General features: G+C 41.0%; 1 protein-coding gene across 1 annotated transcript; it reads right to left on the bottom strand.

Annotated features, from left to right (window-relative positions):
- Positions 1–1342: 1342 nt before the first annotated feature.
- phf2 (PHD finger protein 2) lies at positions 1343–20489 on the bottom strand. The gene is made up of 14 exons (XM_029432288.1): positions 20323–20489; positions 8272–8357; positions 7912–8026; positions 7444–7604; positions 6857–6998; positions 6581–6767; positions 6230–6392; positions 5286–5373; positions 4854–4960; positions 3877–3968; positions 3704–3793; positions 2248–2601; positions 1958–2074; positions 1343–1609 (listed from the first exon to the last, which is right to left on the bottom strand). The coding sequence occupies exons 1-14, from the start codon at positions 20418–20420 to the stop codon at positions 1475–1477; spliced, it is 1935 nt and encodes a 644-aa protein (XP_029288148.1). The 5' UTR covers positions 20421–20489; the 3' UTR covers positions 1343–1474.
- Positions 20490–20764: the final 275 nt, after the last annotated feature.

The following is a 20764-nucleotide window of genomic DNA, read 5'->3' as shown; positions in this document are numbered from 1 at the left end:
TGTCTCACGACATATCTGTCTCACGACATATCTGTCTCACTATATCTGTCTCACTACATATCTGTCTCATTACATATCTGTCTCACGACATATCTGTCTCACTACATCTCTGTCTAATTACATATCGGTCTCACTACATCTCTGTCTCACGACATATGTCTCACTACATTTCTGTCTCGTTACATATCAGTCTCACGACATATCTGTCTCATGACATATCTGTCTCACTACATCTCTGTCTCACTACATATCTGTCTCACTGCATATATGTCTCACTACATATCTGTCTCATGACATATCTGTCTCACTACATATCTGTCTGTCTCACGACATATCTGTCTGTCTCACGACATATCTTTCTGTCTCACGACATATCTGTCTCACTACCTATCTGTCTCACTATATATCTGTCTATCTCACTACCTATCTGTCTCACTACATATCTGTCTCACTACATGTCTGTCTCACTACATATCTGGCTCACTAGATATCTGGCTCACTACATATCTGTTTCACAACTATTTCAATTAAAAAATCCTTTTCACCTTTTAAGCTCTCAAATATTGATATTGGTAATGCCCTCAAAAATCCAAAATCTTTCAGGCTCTAATAAATAACAGTCTCACACTGTGCTCAACCTTTGACTTTCATTCATGCAGTTTTATATATTAAATATATTATATAATAAAGTCTCTGTATCTCAGAAGTGCACATTTCACTAATGGTAGCTTTATAATCTGCCTGAAATACATCAAATTAAATAATAATTAATAAACTCAAACAATCAGTGTCTCATTTCTTCGACACTATGGATCCCTTCCACTTATTCTATTGTATCAGTCGTAATTAAACAATACAACATGCTTGCTGTGAATAAGGAAAAATACTGTAGCTGTCATTGAATGGCAACTGCACTCTGAAATCCAGGCACACACATGTGCAGATGTAACATGTGCAGCAGATACAGTAAGGTCATTATGTTTGGATGTTAACAGCTGTTATTTGACTCAAAAATGAAATGATGGAAACAAAATTTTTTATTATCAGTACTCGTCTAATCATCTCATTTCAAGACACACAATATAATCACTGTTGTGTAAAAAAGTCATTTGATTCAAATAAAAAAAGACTGAAATGATCACGATGTCCGCAGATGATATTCATTTATGACATTTTCTGAGAAAATTTAAACTAAACCAAATTTACAAAGAGGAATGCAAAACTGCTGCCATGAAAATCCCCACTGTGTAATTAACTGAAATCCAAGAATATACTTTTTCCAATATTCACTCCACAACCCTTTTGACTCCTAAATGAAAGGCATGTGAAACCGCGGTGTAACCTGAACCTCGTCTCATGCATTCAGCTGATTGAAATGACATGCAGCATGGGCCTACCTGCCCTGCGCAGCACACAGAGGAGCTGAGGACTCTAACATGACTCAGCAGTGAGTCTCTGTGACCTTGGTAAACCTCTAACAGGGTCTCTGCTCCAGCTGCAAATGTTTGGCCTTATGTGAGGAGATCCTTGGAGCATTCCACAGCAGTTTGGCATGGAATTTTCCATGAAACCAAAGCCCTGCTGTCTTCAAATGACACTTTTGCTCCCCCTGTTGTTCAGCAATAATGATAGAAGTAATTATTTTCTTTAAACATGAGGGCACATGTAAATACTTGGATGGAAGGCAGTGGATATGGACGTGGCATAATTCCATGAGGTAACCTCTGTTGGGGGGAATGATGAGCTGCAGGCCTCTCATCATTATTTCTGCTGATTGCTTTGAAGTGAAGTGTGCACATCACTTTTGGATGATCCTACATGTTGTGCTCAGCTGTACACCCTGACTGTTTGAGTCTTCTTTACCAAAAGTTTAATAGAACTTTTAAAGGCTTGTGACATTCTTAACACGCAGCCATCCGTTTAAATCATGCATCATCAATTTTAGGATGCAGCTTACCTTATACTTCCATTTTGCTTCAGTCTTGTTTTTATTCTGCTCTCTGATTTCAAACTTCTCCACATTGTTCTGCTTTGACATTTCCTTCTCTGATATACTGAGGACGTTCTTGACAGCCTGAAGACACAATTATTAACAATGAAGAGTCACTATGAGTTGCTTTCACTATTCTGCGCAAATGGGTATATTTAAGCAGCTTTCTCCTTGAAGGGATGCACAATGGCTCAAGTAAAGTCACAACTAAGGATACAAATATTCATTCATTCACGCTCACATTACCATCCACTCACCTTAGTCTTTTTTGGCTGGTCCATTTTGCTCAAGATGTCTTTCGCATGGGACTCAAGAGCTGCGAAGCTGGAGGGTTTAGGAGGCGGCGACGACTCTTTCGCTTTCTTCGCTTTCTTCTTTCCTCCTTCCTTGACCTTCGGCACCTTCGGAGGCTTGGGGGCCTTGGGCATCTTCGGGGGTTTAGGAGGCTTGGGAGGCTTGGGGGGTTTGGAAGCTTTCTTTCTGGCTTTCTCTCTGCTGGGCGAGGGGACATGAGCTGGGGAGACGGGCTCTTCGGGCTCGGAGTGGGTGGATGGCGGTTCCTCCACCGGTACCTTAATGCTGGGCTCACTCTTAATGGCTTTTGTTGCATTCTAGAAAGAAAAGCAGGGAATTGTGAAGTTAGCTTTCGTTTGTAATCGGCAGTTAAACCCCACTGAGCTAGGGCTGAAATTAATACTCAATTCTTTCAATTATTTGATCACCGAAAAAAACAAACATTTGCTGATTGGACAGTTTGGAGGGTCGCTCTGGGGCTCTGGGATGATTTGTTAGTTGTGTTAAATGCATGTTCAAAATAAATAGATGAAACCACATTTTATTCACCTTTATTTCGTTTTTATTTTCCCGATGTAAGTTCTGCTGTTAAACTGGTGTCCAGAACCTGCGCTGTGAGCCAATAGGAAGAGAGTATGCGCCGCAGCAGTAAGGTGCGTTCACAACCTCATTGACTTTAAGTAGTGTTGAAATAACATTTTGACAGACAGTCAAGAACTCAATATTGTTTTTGGTGTGACAGAAATAGTAGCTCCATAAATATAAGGCTAACCAGGCTGACTTTAGGTACAGTGTAGAAGCTAACATTAATGTTAGTCCACGATTATAGATTATACTATAATGTATCTTCTGAAAATATAACTCTCTTGTGATGTCCAAGTCAGTGTTTTATTTCCCTGAATTCCCTGTGTGTGCATAAACTCATACTGCCTTCAGAACTATCACATAGAATACAAAAATTAAATTTTTCCATAAAAACAAACACCTTTCCACTCATCAACAAGCTCACTAACATTTAACGTCGGCATGAGGTTCAATCCTCTTTGTTCCACACCTTGCTAAAGTTAAAATGCTAACGCTACTTTATAAAAGACTGAAGATAAAGTTATATTTGTCTAGTAGGACTTAACTTTGCTCTTTCTGTGTGGCTTTCATACCGAACATGTTTTACTTCACAGATAAAACTTAGTGGCACAGCTGTCGCCTGCAGCCCCTACTCTCCTCTTTCATGGAACAAAACAAAGAGCAGAATCTTTCTGAAGCTACAAACGCTGAAGTTTGTCCTGTGGGTGACAATATAGGAATGTTGTTCAAAAGTAAAGGGTTCATCCTCAGGGGAGCACTTGCCACCAAGTGTAAAACTACCGGTAACTTTTGACAACGGTTGATCGTGTCTATGCCAACATTAAATCACAATACCTCTGACAGCCTGATCTCTTTGGCAAGATCCTTAATGAGCTGTGATGGTTTCATGTTCTCCGGAAGCTCATCTTCATGCTCCAAGAGGGCCTGTGAGGAGGGAAACAAACTGTCAATACCTTCCATGACAGCCTGGATGGACACAGACACACAGACCTGACGTGTGTCCACACCTGTTTTTTAGTCCAAGCTCTGAAGGCTCCATTGATGATTTTGGCACCATGTATCAGGTATGGGGCTGGCTGCTTATTTGCTTTATGTAAACCTGCAGAAAAAGAAGTGCAAATGTTATCATTGAATGAATCCTGCCCGTTAAGTCCATTAACTACAATGTATACATGTTAGAAGCGCTAAGCCTCAAACAAAGAGTCACCAGAGCCATGCGACATGTTGAAGTTGACTGTGCATCAGCTGCATTACTAAATGCCCAGTGTCAGTCACTACAGTACAGTGTGTCATGCCAGCCATGCAGATTCTTCATGAAAAGCTCTCTTGTTCTGTGTCAGCTGTTCGCAGTACAATGAAATAAAGGATTCAACTACTGTAGTGCTACAGCCATTTATGTGAATTTATGTGAAATTGTGCAAATGTAGCTTTTATGTGGATTTCCTCTTTAATTTCAGTTTGATTGCAGAAAGCACTGTGAATATCTAAGTAGCTCTAAGAAGAGGATTCACAACCAAAATAGGAAAGGATTAATAATACTATTAATACTAATAATAAGCCTTTTTCCTGCACTGCCAGAGCTGACCTTCAGTTCAAAAGAATAATGCTGTGTTGTGTGCTACAAGTAGTGTGCACCCCACTCAATAGCTGGCTTTAACTCGCACACACATCCACAGAAGAAAGTGGAAACATAAGCCAGTGGAGGGGAGTAATGGAGCAAGTGATTCTAGCTGGGCCAAATCTTTTGAAGCTAATCATCTGTGAACTCGGCAATTCACCGATTTAATGAGTGAAATAATATCGGAGCATCCAGCTCCTCATCTGTGCAGCAGACATGCAGCCACACTCATTTGTGACAGTGTTTGTGTTTTCTCTGCTTTCATGCATTCTTCTGGAGGAATGTGAGTTAAATGAGGATAAGATTTTGCTTTTAAAATTCCACATATAAGATCTATAAATACATCCAACTGATTTAAGAGTTTACCCTTGAATCGCTCGAGGAGATGTCGTCCCACGTACCAGCACGCCGTCTCGAAGTTAGAGAAGGGGGTGAGAGTTTTGACCTTTAGCCGCTTCTCGATTTCATACGCTCTGAGGAGAATAAACCAAGATGTTTTATCTAAACATTGTCATGCATTACCAACAGGTTTATTGCAACAAACTATGCAATTCATGAGGTATTTCCAAATGCGGAGAATGAATAAACAGATTGGTGAAATTTGGAGCTAAAAACAAGTCCTAAATGAGGACTCAGTGGAAACTACTGTGTAAGATCAGCCAAGGTCTTCAAGTCACACTAAATCCCCCAAATTAGGACATGCCTGTCTGCAGGAGGCATGGTGGTAACAGCCATTAGAATAACAAATAAATAACAAAGTTGACGACGACAGCATAAAGGATGTGTGTGTGTCCAAACCTCATCTGCATCTCCACACTCAGGTTGTGGACGAAGTGTCCAGAGAATGCCAGGCAGTCGACCGGAGTCAGTATCGCATTGATCCAACCTGAGGAGACGATCACATTTCAACCACTTTAAATAATACAGATATTCATTCATTCAACATTCCCACTGCATTATTTTATACCGGTGTCGACCATTTGCCTTTTTTCACACTTACTATTAAAACCATTCTGTAAGATTTTGTAAATAATTATATTTTCACATCAATGGAACGCAGTACTTTGATTTGCCAGGTGTTTCATGTGCCGGGGACCAAAAGCCGACAGACATTACTGACATTATTTTATCCATAAACAAATATATCAATTGATTTTGATATGACAACATACAGTATATCAATATTGTGACATAAAATGTGATTTTCCTACCAGAAAAGTTTCATAAATCCAAAAAGAAAAAACATTTAAACCATGCAAGATATTTTAATTTAGTATTAATGGAAACAATACAAATACAGCATCTACAAATCTTTAATAACCCTGATTTCTCTTGAACTTAATTTAATCATTTGTGAACTTTTATCAATGAATTGATTATTCTCTACAAGGTCAGAATAAAGTGAACAAACTTATTGTCTTGCACGACCAACAGCCTAAAAACCACACATATTGCATTTACAGAGGGATAGAAAACTGAAAAGAAGCCAGAAGAATGTTTTGCATTTTCTTTTGGAAAATTACTTTTAAAATTAAAAATCTGCAAACTGTTCAGTAGAAAGCATCAAATGAAATGGACACATTCTATATGTCTTCTCGCCCGTTTTACATACACAGACTACACTATGTTTATTATGCCGGACATCTTTGAGGTCTTGAAAAGCGCTTTATAAATTCAATTTATTATTATAATTATTATTATCTTGTATTTGATTAAATCCCGCTCAGCGTCACGGCTCTGACCTGACGGGATGAACAGCGTCTGCCCTTGCTTCAGAGTGCATTTGTAACACTTGTCCACCTGGTCAGCAAAGAACATTTGGCTGTGATTGGACGATGACCTCCAGCGCTCATACAGAGACAGGTTAGCAGAGGTGGGCTTGATGAGGAAGAAGATCTTTTCTCCCTGCAAACACAAAGGCAATCAGATGGCATCATCATCATCACCGTCATCATCATCATCGTCGTATGAGAGATAATGTATTCCACATTTATTCCTGAAAGAAAATCACAGCTGTATAAGCGGACATTTCTCATCATCACAGGCAGACAACCCTGACTGTCTGACACCTGGCTAACCATGATGTGACTGACCTTTAGGACGTGGTACCAAACGGAGGCACCACCGCACTCAATGTGGAAGTCTGTGTAGCTGTCTTTGACACAGATAAGACAGTATTTGGTGACTTTCGGCTTCCCGAGCAGAGCGTCGTCAGGCCAGTAGTTTTCTACCCATGACAACCGCCGCACAATGTGTGGACTCTCCACTATAGTATTCATCCTGGCGCAGAAAAGCAGAAGAAGAAATGAGTACCAGGACTTTCCCACTTCATTTCAAACGACACATCAGAACGCACATAGACGGCGTACCTCGCGTCAGAGAACTCCAGGTTGATGACATTTAACACTTTCTTTCTGTTTGTGCTGTAGTAATAATCGACAAACTCTTTGAGCTTCATCTTGCTGTCAGTCTGTTTGGTGACGTCAATGACGTCAACACCGACATCCGGACCTGAGACAATAACAGAGGAAGACGCGATCAAACAAGCTGAAGAAAAACTAACGACCGACTGGCTAAACAGGAAACTGGTGAACTAAATATGTCCGTAGAAGAATACTGTTGACAAGTGATCTCTCACTGATCCCCTGTACACAGGGGAAATAAAGAACACATGTGCCCACTATTGAAAAGAAAATGCTAGAGTACATATGTTATCTAGTTTCTTTTTAGGGGGAATTAAATGAATTCACCAACTAATGCACAAACATTAGATACAGTATTAATGGGTTGGATAGCCATCACATTGCATACAAAGCAGAGATTACATCTGTATTTGTTGTTCCCTCTTCTATTGCTCATGCTCTTATTTTAAAAGTGAGTTAGTTATGTGGTTAGTAATGGCTGGAGTAGTTAGTTAATTAATAACAGTAATGGCAGTAGTCAGTGAGCTCCTTACCAACATAGTTCTCCACATCACTGATGTAGAAGGTGGGAGCAGGCAGGGACATGCCCAGGCCATCCTTCTTCTGAACCAGGATTGGCTCGTTGAAGCCCCCCTCCTCCAGGTAATCCACGGTCAGCTGATTGCCGTTCAGCTTCACCAGAACATCATCAGCACTGGAAGCCAGAGTGAGAGAGAGCAGGTGTGAAGCGTTTCATGAGACGAGATCACTATGGCAGCGACATGTGAACAATCTGAAGCCAGACCTTGAAAAGTTATTTAACAGTGCCCCCTAGTGGGATTATTAATAAATGAGGAATAATGTTGACAGGAAACTGAGAGTCCTAATCAATATCAACATTATAATTGAATCCATTAAATGTGATCCCAAAGTTTACCACTTCATCTCACACACTTTACCCCATTTGTACAGTTCATTAATGAGTTGTATGAAACAGTAAAAAGTGTGTGAAATGTATTTACCTTGGAAAGGTCCTACTGCGAAGCTCCTTTATGAAAACCTGACTGCCGTTCTGAACAGCTTTGATATCTGTGCTTTGCCCCGTGTCATGTTTGCTCCAGTTCTTTTTCTTTTTCACTGAAGAACAGAAGTAAACAAAACACTTAACAACATTTACAACACAGTTGCAAACATCAAGACATGACATTTAATTTCATATCAAGACATAAAATCATGTTTTTCCAACACAGTGTGATCTGTTATCAGAGGTTTACATCCCGTGGCAGAAAGTTGAGAGGAAGTGAAATGATCACATCAGTTATTTCCCTTTTTGTTAAGAGAAACAACATTTCAGTCAGCAGCCACTATAACTTGCTACTTACATGTGGATTTACCGTGGTTCTTCTCACAGTTTGGACAGTGATATATGTCAATATCTGGAGCGTCATCTTCATCCACCTCAACACAGCTGAAACAACACAAGGAACACTTTTTAAAGTTTAGGAATGTGACCTTAAAGGAACATTCTCCAAAGCATGTGGACTCCACTACTAACAGTCAACTGAAGGCCTGAAACTTGCTTTCATAATCAGTCACAGTGATGTCATGTATGCCTTTACTTTTGTCAAAGCTACCACTGCATTGACAGCAGCTTTATGATCAAAACATCTAACAGTTCTTTTCTTGATTAAACATTTGGGAAATGAAATGTCACACTTTCCTAAAGCTGCTGGAACCAGAGAAAGTTTAGAGTTGTTGCTTGAAAAACTAAAACAATTAATTGATCATCTAAATAATTTATATTATGTCGTACAACAAATTGATAAATGTACTAATTGTTTCAGCGGTAATTGAAAATGCATATGTATCTAAACTATATGTATCTGTCTGACTCCAAATGACAAAATGTTCCCAAAAATCTTCTTTTGGCTCTTCACAAAAAAGAAACATGAATATATCTGCAGCGGACATTTGTAGTGAAGTGACATGAACAGAAATCAGTGGTGGTCAGGAAGAAAAAACACATCAAAACTTTTTGTGACTGGAATATAATTATCAATGCAAAAGTCTCATATGTAGAAATGAATACTGAGAAATAAACTAAGGCTGCAGACCCTCAAGTATTAAAGTGTCACCACAATATAACACACATGTAGGGCTACCGGTGGTAAAGTTGCAATAACATTCAAAAGCTTCAGTCGTGATACAAGATGTAGACAAGACAGGAAAACTGAAAAAAGTCCAAAGGATTGTTTGAAACGATGAAAGTCCAGCTCTTCTCTTCAGCAGCTCAAGCAAGTCCCTCCCGTGTGAAGCCGCGGCTCCTAAACTCAAATGAACTTGGAGTTTCCCAGAACGCTCCCTTTTCTTCCTGTGAACTTCACAGCTTTACTACTCCGCCTACTCACTTTCACTGAAGCAGAGACAAGAGGGCGAGTGCACATCGAGGAAATGCCTGTTCATGACATCCTTAACTTGGTGGCTTTGAGGGAAAACGCCTACAATTTATACTAAATATGAAATGTTAAACTGTTTTTTTTTATCAACTTATGAGTCAGTCTGAGTTTCAGTAACACTGAGAAGAACTATACACACATCTTACCTTGACTACAGTAAAGCGGTGGCACAACTCCAAGTTTCAATCTGAGACTAAACGCATCACAGGATCAGGTGACCTCCACTTCTCTACGCTGCTGCTGTGACGGCTTCAGAATGGATTTCATGAGTATGGCTCTAAACCACATGTGAGTTCTGTCATTGGTCCTTCAGCAGCTCTGTTAGCTTCCTCTGTGGGGAGGCTGCTCCTCTGCAGAGGTCATGTGTCATAGTGTCTGTGATAAAACATAAAAGTGTATGTTTATCACTTATCACTAATGCGTATAAAGATCCACATGGCTAATGTTTAGCAAACAATCTGAGCACTGTTCAGTAATGTACAGATTTCACTACAAAACACTTGGAAGCATTAGGCAATTCGTTTGAATGGATTTGAATGTGCCACGTCGCCAACACATTCTAAAACATGCTCTAGAAGTGGAGTTTTGCGGTGCCTCCATTACTGTAAGGCAGCAAACAGCGTGACCTTCACTATTTTTTTATCCATGGTGTCAAAATCGAAATGCTTCCTCACATTACTTCTCAGATACTTTGGTTTCTATTCAGAAGAGCTCTGTGGTTTTCTCAAGCTTTCTCTTTTTTTTGTGCATTTTACGGACGCCTCTCGCTGGAGGACAAGGCACGGCCTGTTGAATACAATTCTCTTTTTTAACAGATGATTACAAATCGAATATTTTATTTATTCTTAAGTTTCAAAGGTGAAGCGAATGCAGTCCTTGTTCACAGTTTTTACAATGGTGCGTTCCATTTGTCCTGGAAAGTTGAAACAACAACTATACGCCCCCTGAAGTCTGACCTCCGACTTGAAAAGTCAGGAGAACCTCACCCGACCCCCCACCTCAAATTCCAAGATGGCTGCTCCGTGCATGAACAGTGTGAAAGCTGTAGTAATATATTGCCAATCCTACACTTCTATTTGTGGACATGTTGCTACGGTGTTTGTGTGTAACATACTGCGTAACGTGTTGTTATCCACTGGTATTGCTAACAATGGCTAACAAAGCTCACAAAGTTAACCGGGCAAGAACTTGGTTTTCCAACTTGTTGTACTGGAACGCCGTGAACTCGGTTGTGATTCACAGCTCCAAAGTAAATAGAACGCAGCATAAGTGTTTACCAGGCAGGGAGGGAGAGTGAGGTGCATTATGGTAAGTGTAGGATCCAAACTAAAAATCTCTGCCTGCTTTGATCTTGATCATTCTTTTAGTTCATTCTAAAAGTTGAGCTAGTTTAACAGATTCACTGACATGTCTGCTCAGTTGGCACTAGAGGTACATTACATACACCGCTGTGATCATACTGTACATGCTGTACATGCTGTACGAGGCAAAACCATAGTCACACATTCAGCTATTATTCCTTGTTCTCTGTTCATCATGGAGAGCAGACAATATTACACACATGAGCATCTCACTTCATTCTTTAAAATGTAAATTCTTGAACAGTAATGGCAGTATCTTGTCTAGTTTGTGCCTTCTGGTCAAACTAAGTGTTAATAATTAATAATGATAAATAGTCAAAGCAACAAAATAAAACTGGATACAAACAAATGTTAGAGTCCATATAATACCAACTACAAACAGAGAAAGCACATATTGACCAAGTCAAGTGTACTACAACCATATACCGTACTAATAATTATCATAAAGTAATATCACCGACACACAAACAAACACTGTGTCCCACATTTACAGGACATACGGTGTGTTATTACATGTACAATAAAATGTAACAGATGTTCACAGCTGTTAAAAACAAATCCTACTGTGGACAGCCCCCTCTCTGTTTGGTAGTCGTGTGTGAACAGCATGAGGCTAGTTGTTGGTAGCCTTGCTAGCTCGGCTACTTGTACTGTAAAGATGTCATCAGTAAAGAAGCAACAACACAACTGTCCTTTAAATAAATCATTTTGTAAAACCCTTCCCTACTTTACACGGCAACAACTAGGCTCATGTGTGTTCAACGGCCTGCTGGTAACTAGCTAGTTAGCTCGTAAGCTAGCAGTAAACTGTAATTTGAGACACACCAGATAATGTCAGCTACACACAAATAACATGGTCTGAAGATAAAAGCATCAGGAAAATGATTTGTCAGCAACCAAAACACCAAATACATCAGACATGTCTTTGGATGGATATTATTCAGACAGCCCATATGTACATTACTGAGAGAGCTTGGTACTAAAACAATGATCAATTTGTTATAGACAGTAGCTCCAATCAAATCCCGTTATAGTAATTGCACTTTTTCTGAAAAGATATATAGCCTAATATATATTGCTTTTAAAAAATGTTTTAATGTCAATGCTGTGAGCACAACCAATACAATTCCACTGACCTCCATTGTATTTGTGTGGCAAGAGAAATCTATGTGAAAGCAGATGAGATACTATGAACGCTTGGTATTAATACAGTAGCTGCTGAAAGCCCAGAGCTGATCCAGTCAGGCTGTGTGGACTCAAATCAAGACGGATTGAGAAGACTCTTTGGGACAGATAGGAAGGGTACATATTTTTACATATTCCATACTGACTGATGCTTAGTATTACAGAACCGATGATGATGTAACTAGGCCTCCTAATTTTAGTTTCACTTATTTTTCTTGAATAAACCCTGGGAATGTATTGGTGTTTTTATTTATTTATTAAAAACAGGTAAAACATATGTATCTTCTTACAGGTTCTGTTATCATAGATCAATCTGGCCAAAATTAAATTTTTACAGTGTTAAAAATGTTAAAAATGTTAAACCTGAAGATGTATTAGATGCTGTGACATCATTGTGGACTGATTGCTTCATTGTATGGTCAAGTAAATAGAGCGATGGTGCAAAATTGCTACGTTCAGCTTTCAGTAGTTTTGTAACTCCTATATGTAAATTAGAGGTTAATATTGGCTGGAGGTTTCACTCTTACTTTCCTGTTCTACCATTCGCTCACTGTTTCCTGATCAGATCTTCTGTTCTGTGCTGTCGGAGCTGCAATGAAGTCTTAATGTCTGCTGCACACTCAGCACTTCCAGAGTGAACCACCAGAAGGCTTTTATTGTGAAGCAGCTGCAGGAAGTGTTGACTGAGGCTTATTTTATGCTTTGTAGCTCAACCCTCTTTGACAATTGTTTCTCAACAGAAGATACCCTGCAATTATAACTGAGTGACAGGAAGTGAAAGGACAGAAACTAAGCTGCATTTCTCAATATTCTATAAAAGCAATTGTGACAAATCCACAGAGAATATTCATCCAACAGTTTTACTGGGAGACCAAAACACAGTCACAAGTCATTGCTTGCAGATAACTGTAATCATTTCTAGTTGCAATATTTACTGGTATTAAGGAAATGGGACTGTAATGAATTCTGTGTGTAGTGTTCCCCGGGTTCACATCTGTGTTATTGTTCATTATTATTAAAAACTAAAGTGATGGCAATTACCAAGAGGTTGTGACTGACTTTGAGGTACAAACCATTTAAAACAAATGTGAATGACTGAGTGTAATAAAGTAGCACGTTCACATTAACTACACATGTTGCATTGAGGCCTGATTTGAAGATTTGAAACAAATCCAATGTTAGGCCATTGATGGTCCCTCGTATGTGCAGTTAATGTTTTCACCTCTAGGGGGCAGAAGGAGCCCAAAACACAGTGACGTTTTACACACCCAATAACAACATTATGTTTCTGGCAATGCCTAAATGTAAATGCATTTTTTAGGCTCATACAGATATTGATATTTTACTTCATTATTTATCAGACAATATTAGCTTATTAATGTAAGCGCTAACATAAACAAATATTTTCTGTTTTGTGATTAAAGAATTGTGACCAAAATATATACATAGCAGGACATTTTACAGAAGAAAAATGTACTTTTAACTATGTTACAATGACAACCTTTCTTAATGAACCCAATACATATTTTTGACATTTTGGTATTGTAATTTCCTTTTTTACTTATCAGCCAACATATGAGCCTATATCAACATATCTGTTACAAGCTAATATTTGCAGATGATACTGATCATTCAACCAATTTTTGGGTCGGCTCTAATACTCACTATCCCTCAGCTGTGCTTTGGAAAAATACAAGGCTCTTTAGTGGCAACGTGTTTGACTTTCCTCACCAGCTAGCTTAGTTGCTAACTGCACATGTGGATTTATCAGAGCTCGTCTGCTGATGACAGCAGTTGCTGCTTCTGTAAAAAGGGTTGGTGAGAGCGGTGAGACTGAACCCAGAATATGATTATAAATGGAGCTGCTGAGGTACAGACATAACGCATTTCGCACATTCATTTAATACAATGCTAATATAAAAACATATTGTCTAATGCAGCTTAAAGCTTGGGTAGGTAACATTGGAGAAGCCAGAAAGAGTAAGCTAGATCTTTAAAATGATCCAACCCAGATAACAGATGAACATGGCTAGTGTTAGCACTCACAGCTGACAAGCTGGTAGGTAGACAGGCAGATAGGTAGATGGGCAGGTAGGTAGACAGGCAGATAGGTAGACGGGCAGACAGGTAGACGGGCAGACAGGTAGACGGGCAGGTCAGCCATCCCATCATTTCATTTGGCCCAAATGAAATGATGGGATGGACTTATAGAGTGACAGATACCGGATTCAAAAAATAAAAAATTGTCAGAGCATTTGATTTATTAATTGCTGTCAGGATTTAAAGAATATTTCAACAAATATAACAAAAATGTTTAAGAAATCCAAGCTTACTTAAAATCTGACTTACAGTATGTGCATGTTGGGCTAGATAACAGATGGACATGGCTAGTGTTAGCACTCACAGCTGACAAGCTGGTAGGTAGACAGGCAGGTAGGTAGACGGGCAGATAGGTAGACAGGCAGATAGGTAGACGGGCAGGTAGGTAGACGGGCAGGTAGGTAGACGGGCAGGTAGGTAGACGGGCAGGTCAGCCATCCCATCATTTCATTTGGCCCAAATGACAGATAGGTAGACGGGCAGATAGGTAGACGGGCAGATAGGTAGACGGGCAGGTAAGTAGACGGGCAGATAGGTAGACGGGCAGGTAGGTAGACGGGCAGATTGGTAGACGGGCAGATAGGTAGACGGGCAGATAGGTAGACGGGCAGGTAGGTAGACGGGCAGGTAGGTAGACGGGCAGATAGGTAGACGGGCAGGTAGGTAGACGGGCAGATAGGTAGACGGGCAGGTAGGTAGACGGGCAGGTAGGTAGACGGGCAGATAGGTAGACGGGCAGGTAGGTAGACAGGCAGGTAGGTAGACAGGTAGATAGGTAGACGGGCAGGTAGGTAGACGGGCAGGTAGGTAAACGGGCAGGTAGGTAGACGGGCAGGTAGGTAAACGGGCAGGTAGGTAGACGGGCAGATAGGTAGACGGGTAGGTAGACGGGCAGGTAGGTAGACGGGCAGATAGGTAGACGGGGAGGTAGGTAGACGGGCAGGTCAGCCATCCCATCATTTCATTTGGCCCAAATGAAATGATGGGATGGACTTATAGAGTGGACGGGCAGATAGGTAGACGGGTAGGTAGGTAGACGGGCAGGTAGGTAGATGGGCAGGTAGGTAGACGGGCAGATTGGTAGACGGGCAGATAGGTAGACGGACAGGTAGGTAGACGGGCAGATAGGTAGACGGGCAGGTAGGTAGACAGGCAGGTAGGTAGACAGGTAGATAGGTAGACGGGCAGGTAGGTAGACGGGCAGGTAGGTAAACGGGCAGGTAGGTAGACGGGCAGGTAGGTAAACGGGCAGGTAGGTAGACGGGCAGATAGGTAGACGGGTAGGTAGACGGGCAGGTAGGTAGACGGGCAGATAGGTAGACGGGGAGGTAGGTAGACGGGCAGGTCAGCCATCCCATCATTTCATTTGGCCCAAATGAAATGATGGGATGGACTTATAGAGTGGACGGGCAGATAGGTAGACGGGTAGGTAGGTAGACGGGCAGGTAGGTAGATGGGCAGGTAGGTAGACGGGCAGATTGGTAGACGGGCAGATAGGTAGACGGACAGGTAGGTAGACGGGCAGGTAGGTAGACGGGCAGGTAGGTAAACGGGCAGATAGGTAGACGGGCAGATAGGTAGACGGGCAGGTAGGTAGACGGGCAGGTAGGTAGACGGGCAGATTGGTAGACGGGCAGATAGGTAGACGGGCAGGTAGGTAGACGGGCAGGTCAGCCATCCCATCATTTCATTTGGCCCAAATGAAATGATGGGATGGACTTATAGAGTGGACGGGCAGGTAGGTAGACGGGCAGATAGGTAGACGGGCAGGTAGGTAGACGGGCAGGTAGGTAGACAGGCAGGTAGGTAGACGGGCAGACGGGCAGGTAGGTAGACGGGCAGGTCAGCCATCCCATCATTTCATTTGGCCCAAATGAAATGATGGGATGGACTTATAGAGTGGACGGGCAGATAGGTAGACGGACAGATAGGTAGACGGGCAGGTAGGTAAACGGGCAGGTAGGTAGACGGGCAGATTGGTAAACGGGCAGATAGGTAGACGGGCAGGTAGGTAAACAGGCAGGTAGGTAGACGGGCAGATAGGTAGACGGGCAGGTAGGTAGACGGGCAGGTAGGTAAACGGGCAGGTAGGTAGACGGGCAGATAGGTAGACGGGCAGGTAGGTAGACGGGCAGGTAGGTAGACGGGCAGATTGGTAGACGGGCAGATAGGTAGACGGGCAGGTAGGTAGACGGGCAGGTCAGCCATCCCATCATTTCATTTAGCCCAAATGAAATGATGGGATGGACTTATAGAGTGGCAGATACCGGATTCAAAAAATAAAAAATTGTCAGAGCATTTGATTTATTAATTGCTGTCAGGATTTAAAGAATATTTCGATATAACAAAAAGAATAAAAAAAAAAGAAATCCAAGCAGTCCAAAGGCTGACTTACAGTATGTGCATGTTGGGCTGTTCACTCAATATGGTATAAAACAGAAACATCAAATATTGTGGTTTTAGGAGCAGTTAGAGTTTTAACTATTTCCTGATCAACAACAACTGCAAGCAGCATCTCCGAAGCCCTCTCCTCAACACCAAGATGACTCTCAGATGTAAATAAGACCGTTTACAAGTTGTAGGAAAGTGTTTTTCAGTTTTGTTTGAGCTGGACAAGCTGCCCCTTCGGCATGTCTTAGTGAAGCTAACACCTCAGAGAACAAACTGATAGCAGTCTTCCTATCTGACTCAAAAGACGACAGCCAAAAGCAAACTAGCACGTACGTTCTGTGTGGCGGCAGTAGTGTGTATTCATTAGAAAAGGTAAACTGGAAGATCTGACTGTAAATAAACAAGCCGTTGTTAAGATGCACACTATGAAACAAAGCAGCGTTTGTCAACCATTTTCACACCACTCTCGCTGACTACTTAGTTTCATTCCAGGTGGCCGTGTCTTTGTGAAAATATCCATGTACTGTACATGACTGATCAGATGAGGTGAAGATGAAAAATGAAAATAGACTATGTGTGCCATCTTTACTTTAGTTGTTTGTTTGTTTTCCTCACGTCGCTTAAACTGAACAGCTAATCAGAGTGATTTATTTTGCCGACATTCATCATGTTGAATCGGAGACTGACGGAAAAGTGCACACTGCAAAAACTAGGCCGACAGACATTCACCGAATGCCAGACATTGACCGACGGCCGTTTTAATTAACATAACTACTACATGCTCACTATACATACCTGTGTTATTATATCTTGTTACTAGTGTAATCATATTTCCACACAAACTATCCAGTTGATATTTTCTATAGCTTGACAATGTAATTAGCAGTAAGTACTAGAGATGACAAAGGACAAAACACTGACATACTATATAAACGTACGGTTAGACAATGATGGACAACACAAAACTTTTATATAAAACAATATTGTATAATCCATAATCAAACAAATTAAGGCAGACAAACCTGGGGGGGATCAATTGCAATACAATTCAATCATAAAGCCTATTGTCCATCATCTCCATGGTCATATTCAAAGATGATGGAGGCTGCCTGCTCCATTGACAATAAATTCAAGTCAATACTAAAGCAATGTAATGTAATTTCCAATAAATCCTAATAATATGTTTAACGTCCTTCTCATTGCAGTTGAGAGTTGCACATCGGCAGTATTGATCGGCTTGGGGCAGGATGTATGGATTGCGCAGCAATGTTTTTGCAAACATTCAATATGCATATTTCTGGTCACATTTGAATGGTTCGGCCTTAATGAAATGATTAGACAGCCGACCTTTCTGTCTACCTGCCTGTCTACCTATCTGGATGTCTACCTTCCTGTCTGTCTACCTACCTGCCTGTCTACCTGTCGTTGTTTTTGTTCATAATGATCATTTTGGTAGAGTGTCTGTAGTGGGACTCCTGAAGGGATGGGTTGTCAGTGTTGTAAACTTGGAAACTTTTTCGCTAGATTTAGTGACTTTTGGAGCTAGTGCTGCTAGATACTTTGATTGGAAAAGAGTTGGCAATATTAAGCTGGGTTTTTGGGTTGAATCATTTTTTAAATCTGGTTTATTCTTTCTGGCTTCTCCAATGTTACCTACCCAAGCTTTAAGTAATGAGGGGCTACTTAGTAACTACTCAGTATTATGTTTCACTTTACTTGAAGGAACACAAAAAGACTAAGTAATCATAAAATAATGATGAAGTTAGTTCCAGTTAGTTCCTCATTTGTTCCCTGGTAACTACTCACAGTTGTGTGGCCCTTATTGTAAAGTGTTACCAAAAAAGCTAATACAATGATGGAGTGTGTGAGTGTTGTCATTTTCTACCAAGGAGGCAGACTAATGGACATTGGGGTATTTCCCCATCCAAAATAGAAGATAATATTAAAATTACCTTAATCCAAAAGCTCCTCTATGTCAAAAGGCTGAAAACGTGACGGCACTCTATTTTCTAGAGTAAAGTTACCACACTGTTACCGTTCAAGCTCTATTCAGAGAAAATGTGTATTGGACATGGTAAAGTATAACGTTATCATAATGTGACATTTTGTTTTTGGGGAGAAACTTGAATAATCCAGCTGTTTGAAGCAATATACAAGAGATATTAGAGAGGGAGTTATGACCTGTTTAACTTCCTAACAAAAACCAGAATGTAAACAATAATGAAGGAGTGTATGCAGAAGTACATGGGATTTATTGTTTTGTTTTTCACTGTGGTATCAAATTGGTATGGAAAATCATGGAATTTCCCTGGTATTGGTATCGACTACTGCATTTCTGTAATGGTGACAACCCTAGTTAGTACCTTGGCCAAATAATATCATATTATCCTCTACAGCGACGACATATCAGAACTTAGATCCACACATCCAGTTACTCTAGAATATAATGTAGGTGCATTAAGTATTACTGTGTTTTCATTCTAAACTTACACAGCCATTATAGTGCTAGGTATGTTGTAGTAATTTGAGTTAAATAACCTAATTTAATAGAGCTCGGAATCCTGCAAGATCCTTGCTGTTCTGAGTTTGTATCCTCATGGTTGTTTGCACTTATTGCAAGTTGCTTTGGACAAAAGCGACAGCTAAATTAAATGTAATGCAACGTAAATGCATGATTGGATTTGTATTCTAAGCTGGGATGTAAGGGAAATCTATTGTATCACACTTTTCTTTTGAGTTTCTCCCCATTTATCGAGTTACATAAACCTTTCAGACTTGAACTCAGAGCTGCTCCTACTGTAATGATATAGTAAGCAGCATCAAGCTGATGTGGGAACATTTAGGGTCTACATTTAAAGATGGGTCTTTCTTCATTATACTGGATGTTTGGCTTATGCTGATGTGATGCGCTAGTGGAGGTCATAGTTTATCCCCAGCATTTAATTCACCGCTACATAATGTAATAACGCTACATTTAGTACAGCTAAGTAGCCAGGGGAGCCTTAAAGGGTTAACGTTCAGGCGCGTAAATACTGTCCATTGCTCTGAAGGGCTCGTTCACCAACGAAACACGATTAACTGATGTCTTCCCGAAAAGACAAGCAGCATGAAACATAGCAATAGACAAACGAGTGCAGCAACAACAACAGCAGGGCATACGACATGACGATAGCAGGGTTCATTACAGCCTACTGTATGTAACGTTACGGCGGGGAAAGTGATGAGCGGCGGTGGACGAAACGTCCCTGTTTCTTCGCAGTAAAATAAAACTGCTATTATTTACAGCTCAAAGTCACGTTAAGCCTGCTCAGTGAATTATAATAACTATATTTTCCCCGCTGGAGCTTACGGGCTCCAGTCCGGGCTATTGTCAGCCATAACTGCTGCTGCCTGGCAGGAAGGCTGTACGGGCTCAGCTCAGACTCGGGTCGTGATTTTCAACCGTGCTCTGTAGAAACACTCGGTAAAAGCTCGCAGAACAACATTTACAGACAATGTAGGCGAAATGTCAGCCTGAAAGCGGCTATGAAGAGGGAGAATGGGAGACAAATGTGTAGCGAGTGTGCCGAGGCTTCCCCCGCTGCCTCTACCGCCCGCCCGCTCACTACACCGGGAAGGGTTGGTTCAGACTATGCGGGATGTGAAATAAACATTAAGTGCAATTAATAGACAAAGCACACACCTACATCACTATATAAACCACCAAAACTTTTTATAAGGGGTATCTGTTTTGTGTTATTCGCGAAAAAATGTCACAACCCCGGTCGGTCGGCTATATTTAACTCCGCCTTCTCCTTCTTCTCCAGCGGCCTCTCTTCAGATGTACACGGCCGAGCGAGAGCCACAAAGCTGTCAAACGCACCGAGAGCTCGCCATTTTTGTTTGTTTTAAACAAATGCAACCCGCCACAAAAACACAACAGTGAGCAATGTGTGCTTACCTGCCGTGGAACCAGTCCTTGCAAGCATCGCACTCGATCATAAACTGGGTCACGTCGTAAGGTAATCTGCAGATGCAATATACTGGTACAGTCGCCATGTTCAATTCACAACTACGTCGGGATAGACTGGGGGGGCTGCAGGAGGAACAACGTCCTGCAAACAATATGATCCAATATGATGTTCCCCAGAAAAAAAGCCAGGGGCAGAGCCGCCGGTCGGACACATGAACCTAAACGCACATCTCCATCACACCACGGCCGGGTGGTGGAAACGATGGAGGTTTGTCTAGCAGGCTTTCCTCAAATGCATTATTATTATTATTATTATTATTATTATTATTATTATTATTATTATTATATATAATAATAATTATTATTATTATGTGACCCCTCGTGACTGCACGGCACAGAGGCGCTCATATAAGAAGCCACTAAAAAAATG

Source organism: Cottoperca gobio, chromosome 5, assembly GCF_900634415.1.
Source record: "Cottoperca gobio chromosome 5, fCotGob3.1, whole genome shotgun sequence".
NCBI lineage: Eukaryota > Metazoa > Chordata > Actinopteri > Perciformes > Bovichtidae > Cottoperca > Cottoperca gobio.
Note: the sequence above shows the minus strand (reverse complement) of the source record. Positions and strands in the feature narration are given on the sequence as shown.

What these genes read in the sequence shown, in the direction of transcription:
- phf2 (XM_029432288.1), bottom strand. Translation starts at nt 20,420, where the DNA reads ATGGCGACTGTACCAGTATATTGCATCTGCAGATTACCTTACGACGTG. An exon ending in TGATGTGGAGAACTATGTTG is followed by an intron (nt 6,999 to 7,443) that starts GTAAGGAGCTCA and finishes TTATTGTCTCAG; the next exon opens with GTCCGGATGTCGGTGTTGAC. An exon ending in GACGCTGTTCATCCCGTCAG is followed by an intron (nt 5,374 to 6,229) that starts GTCAGAGCCGTG and finishes TCGTCTCCTCAG; the next exon opens with GTTGGATCAATGCGATACTG.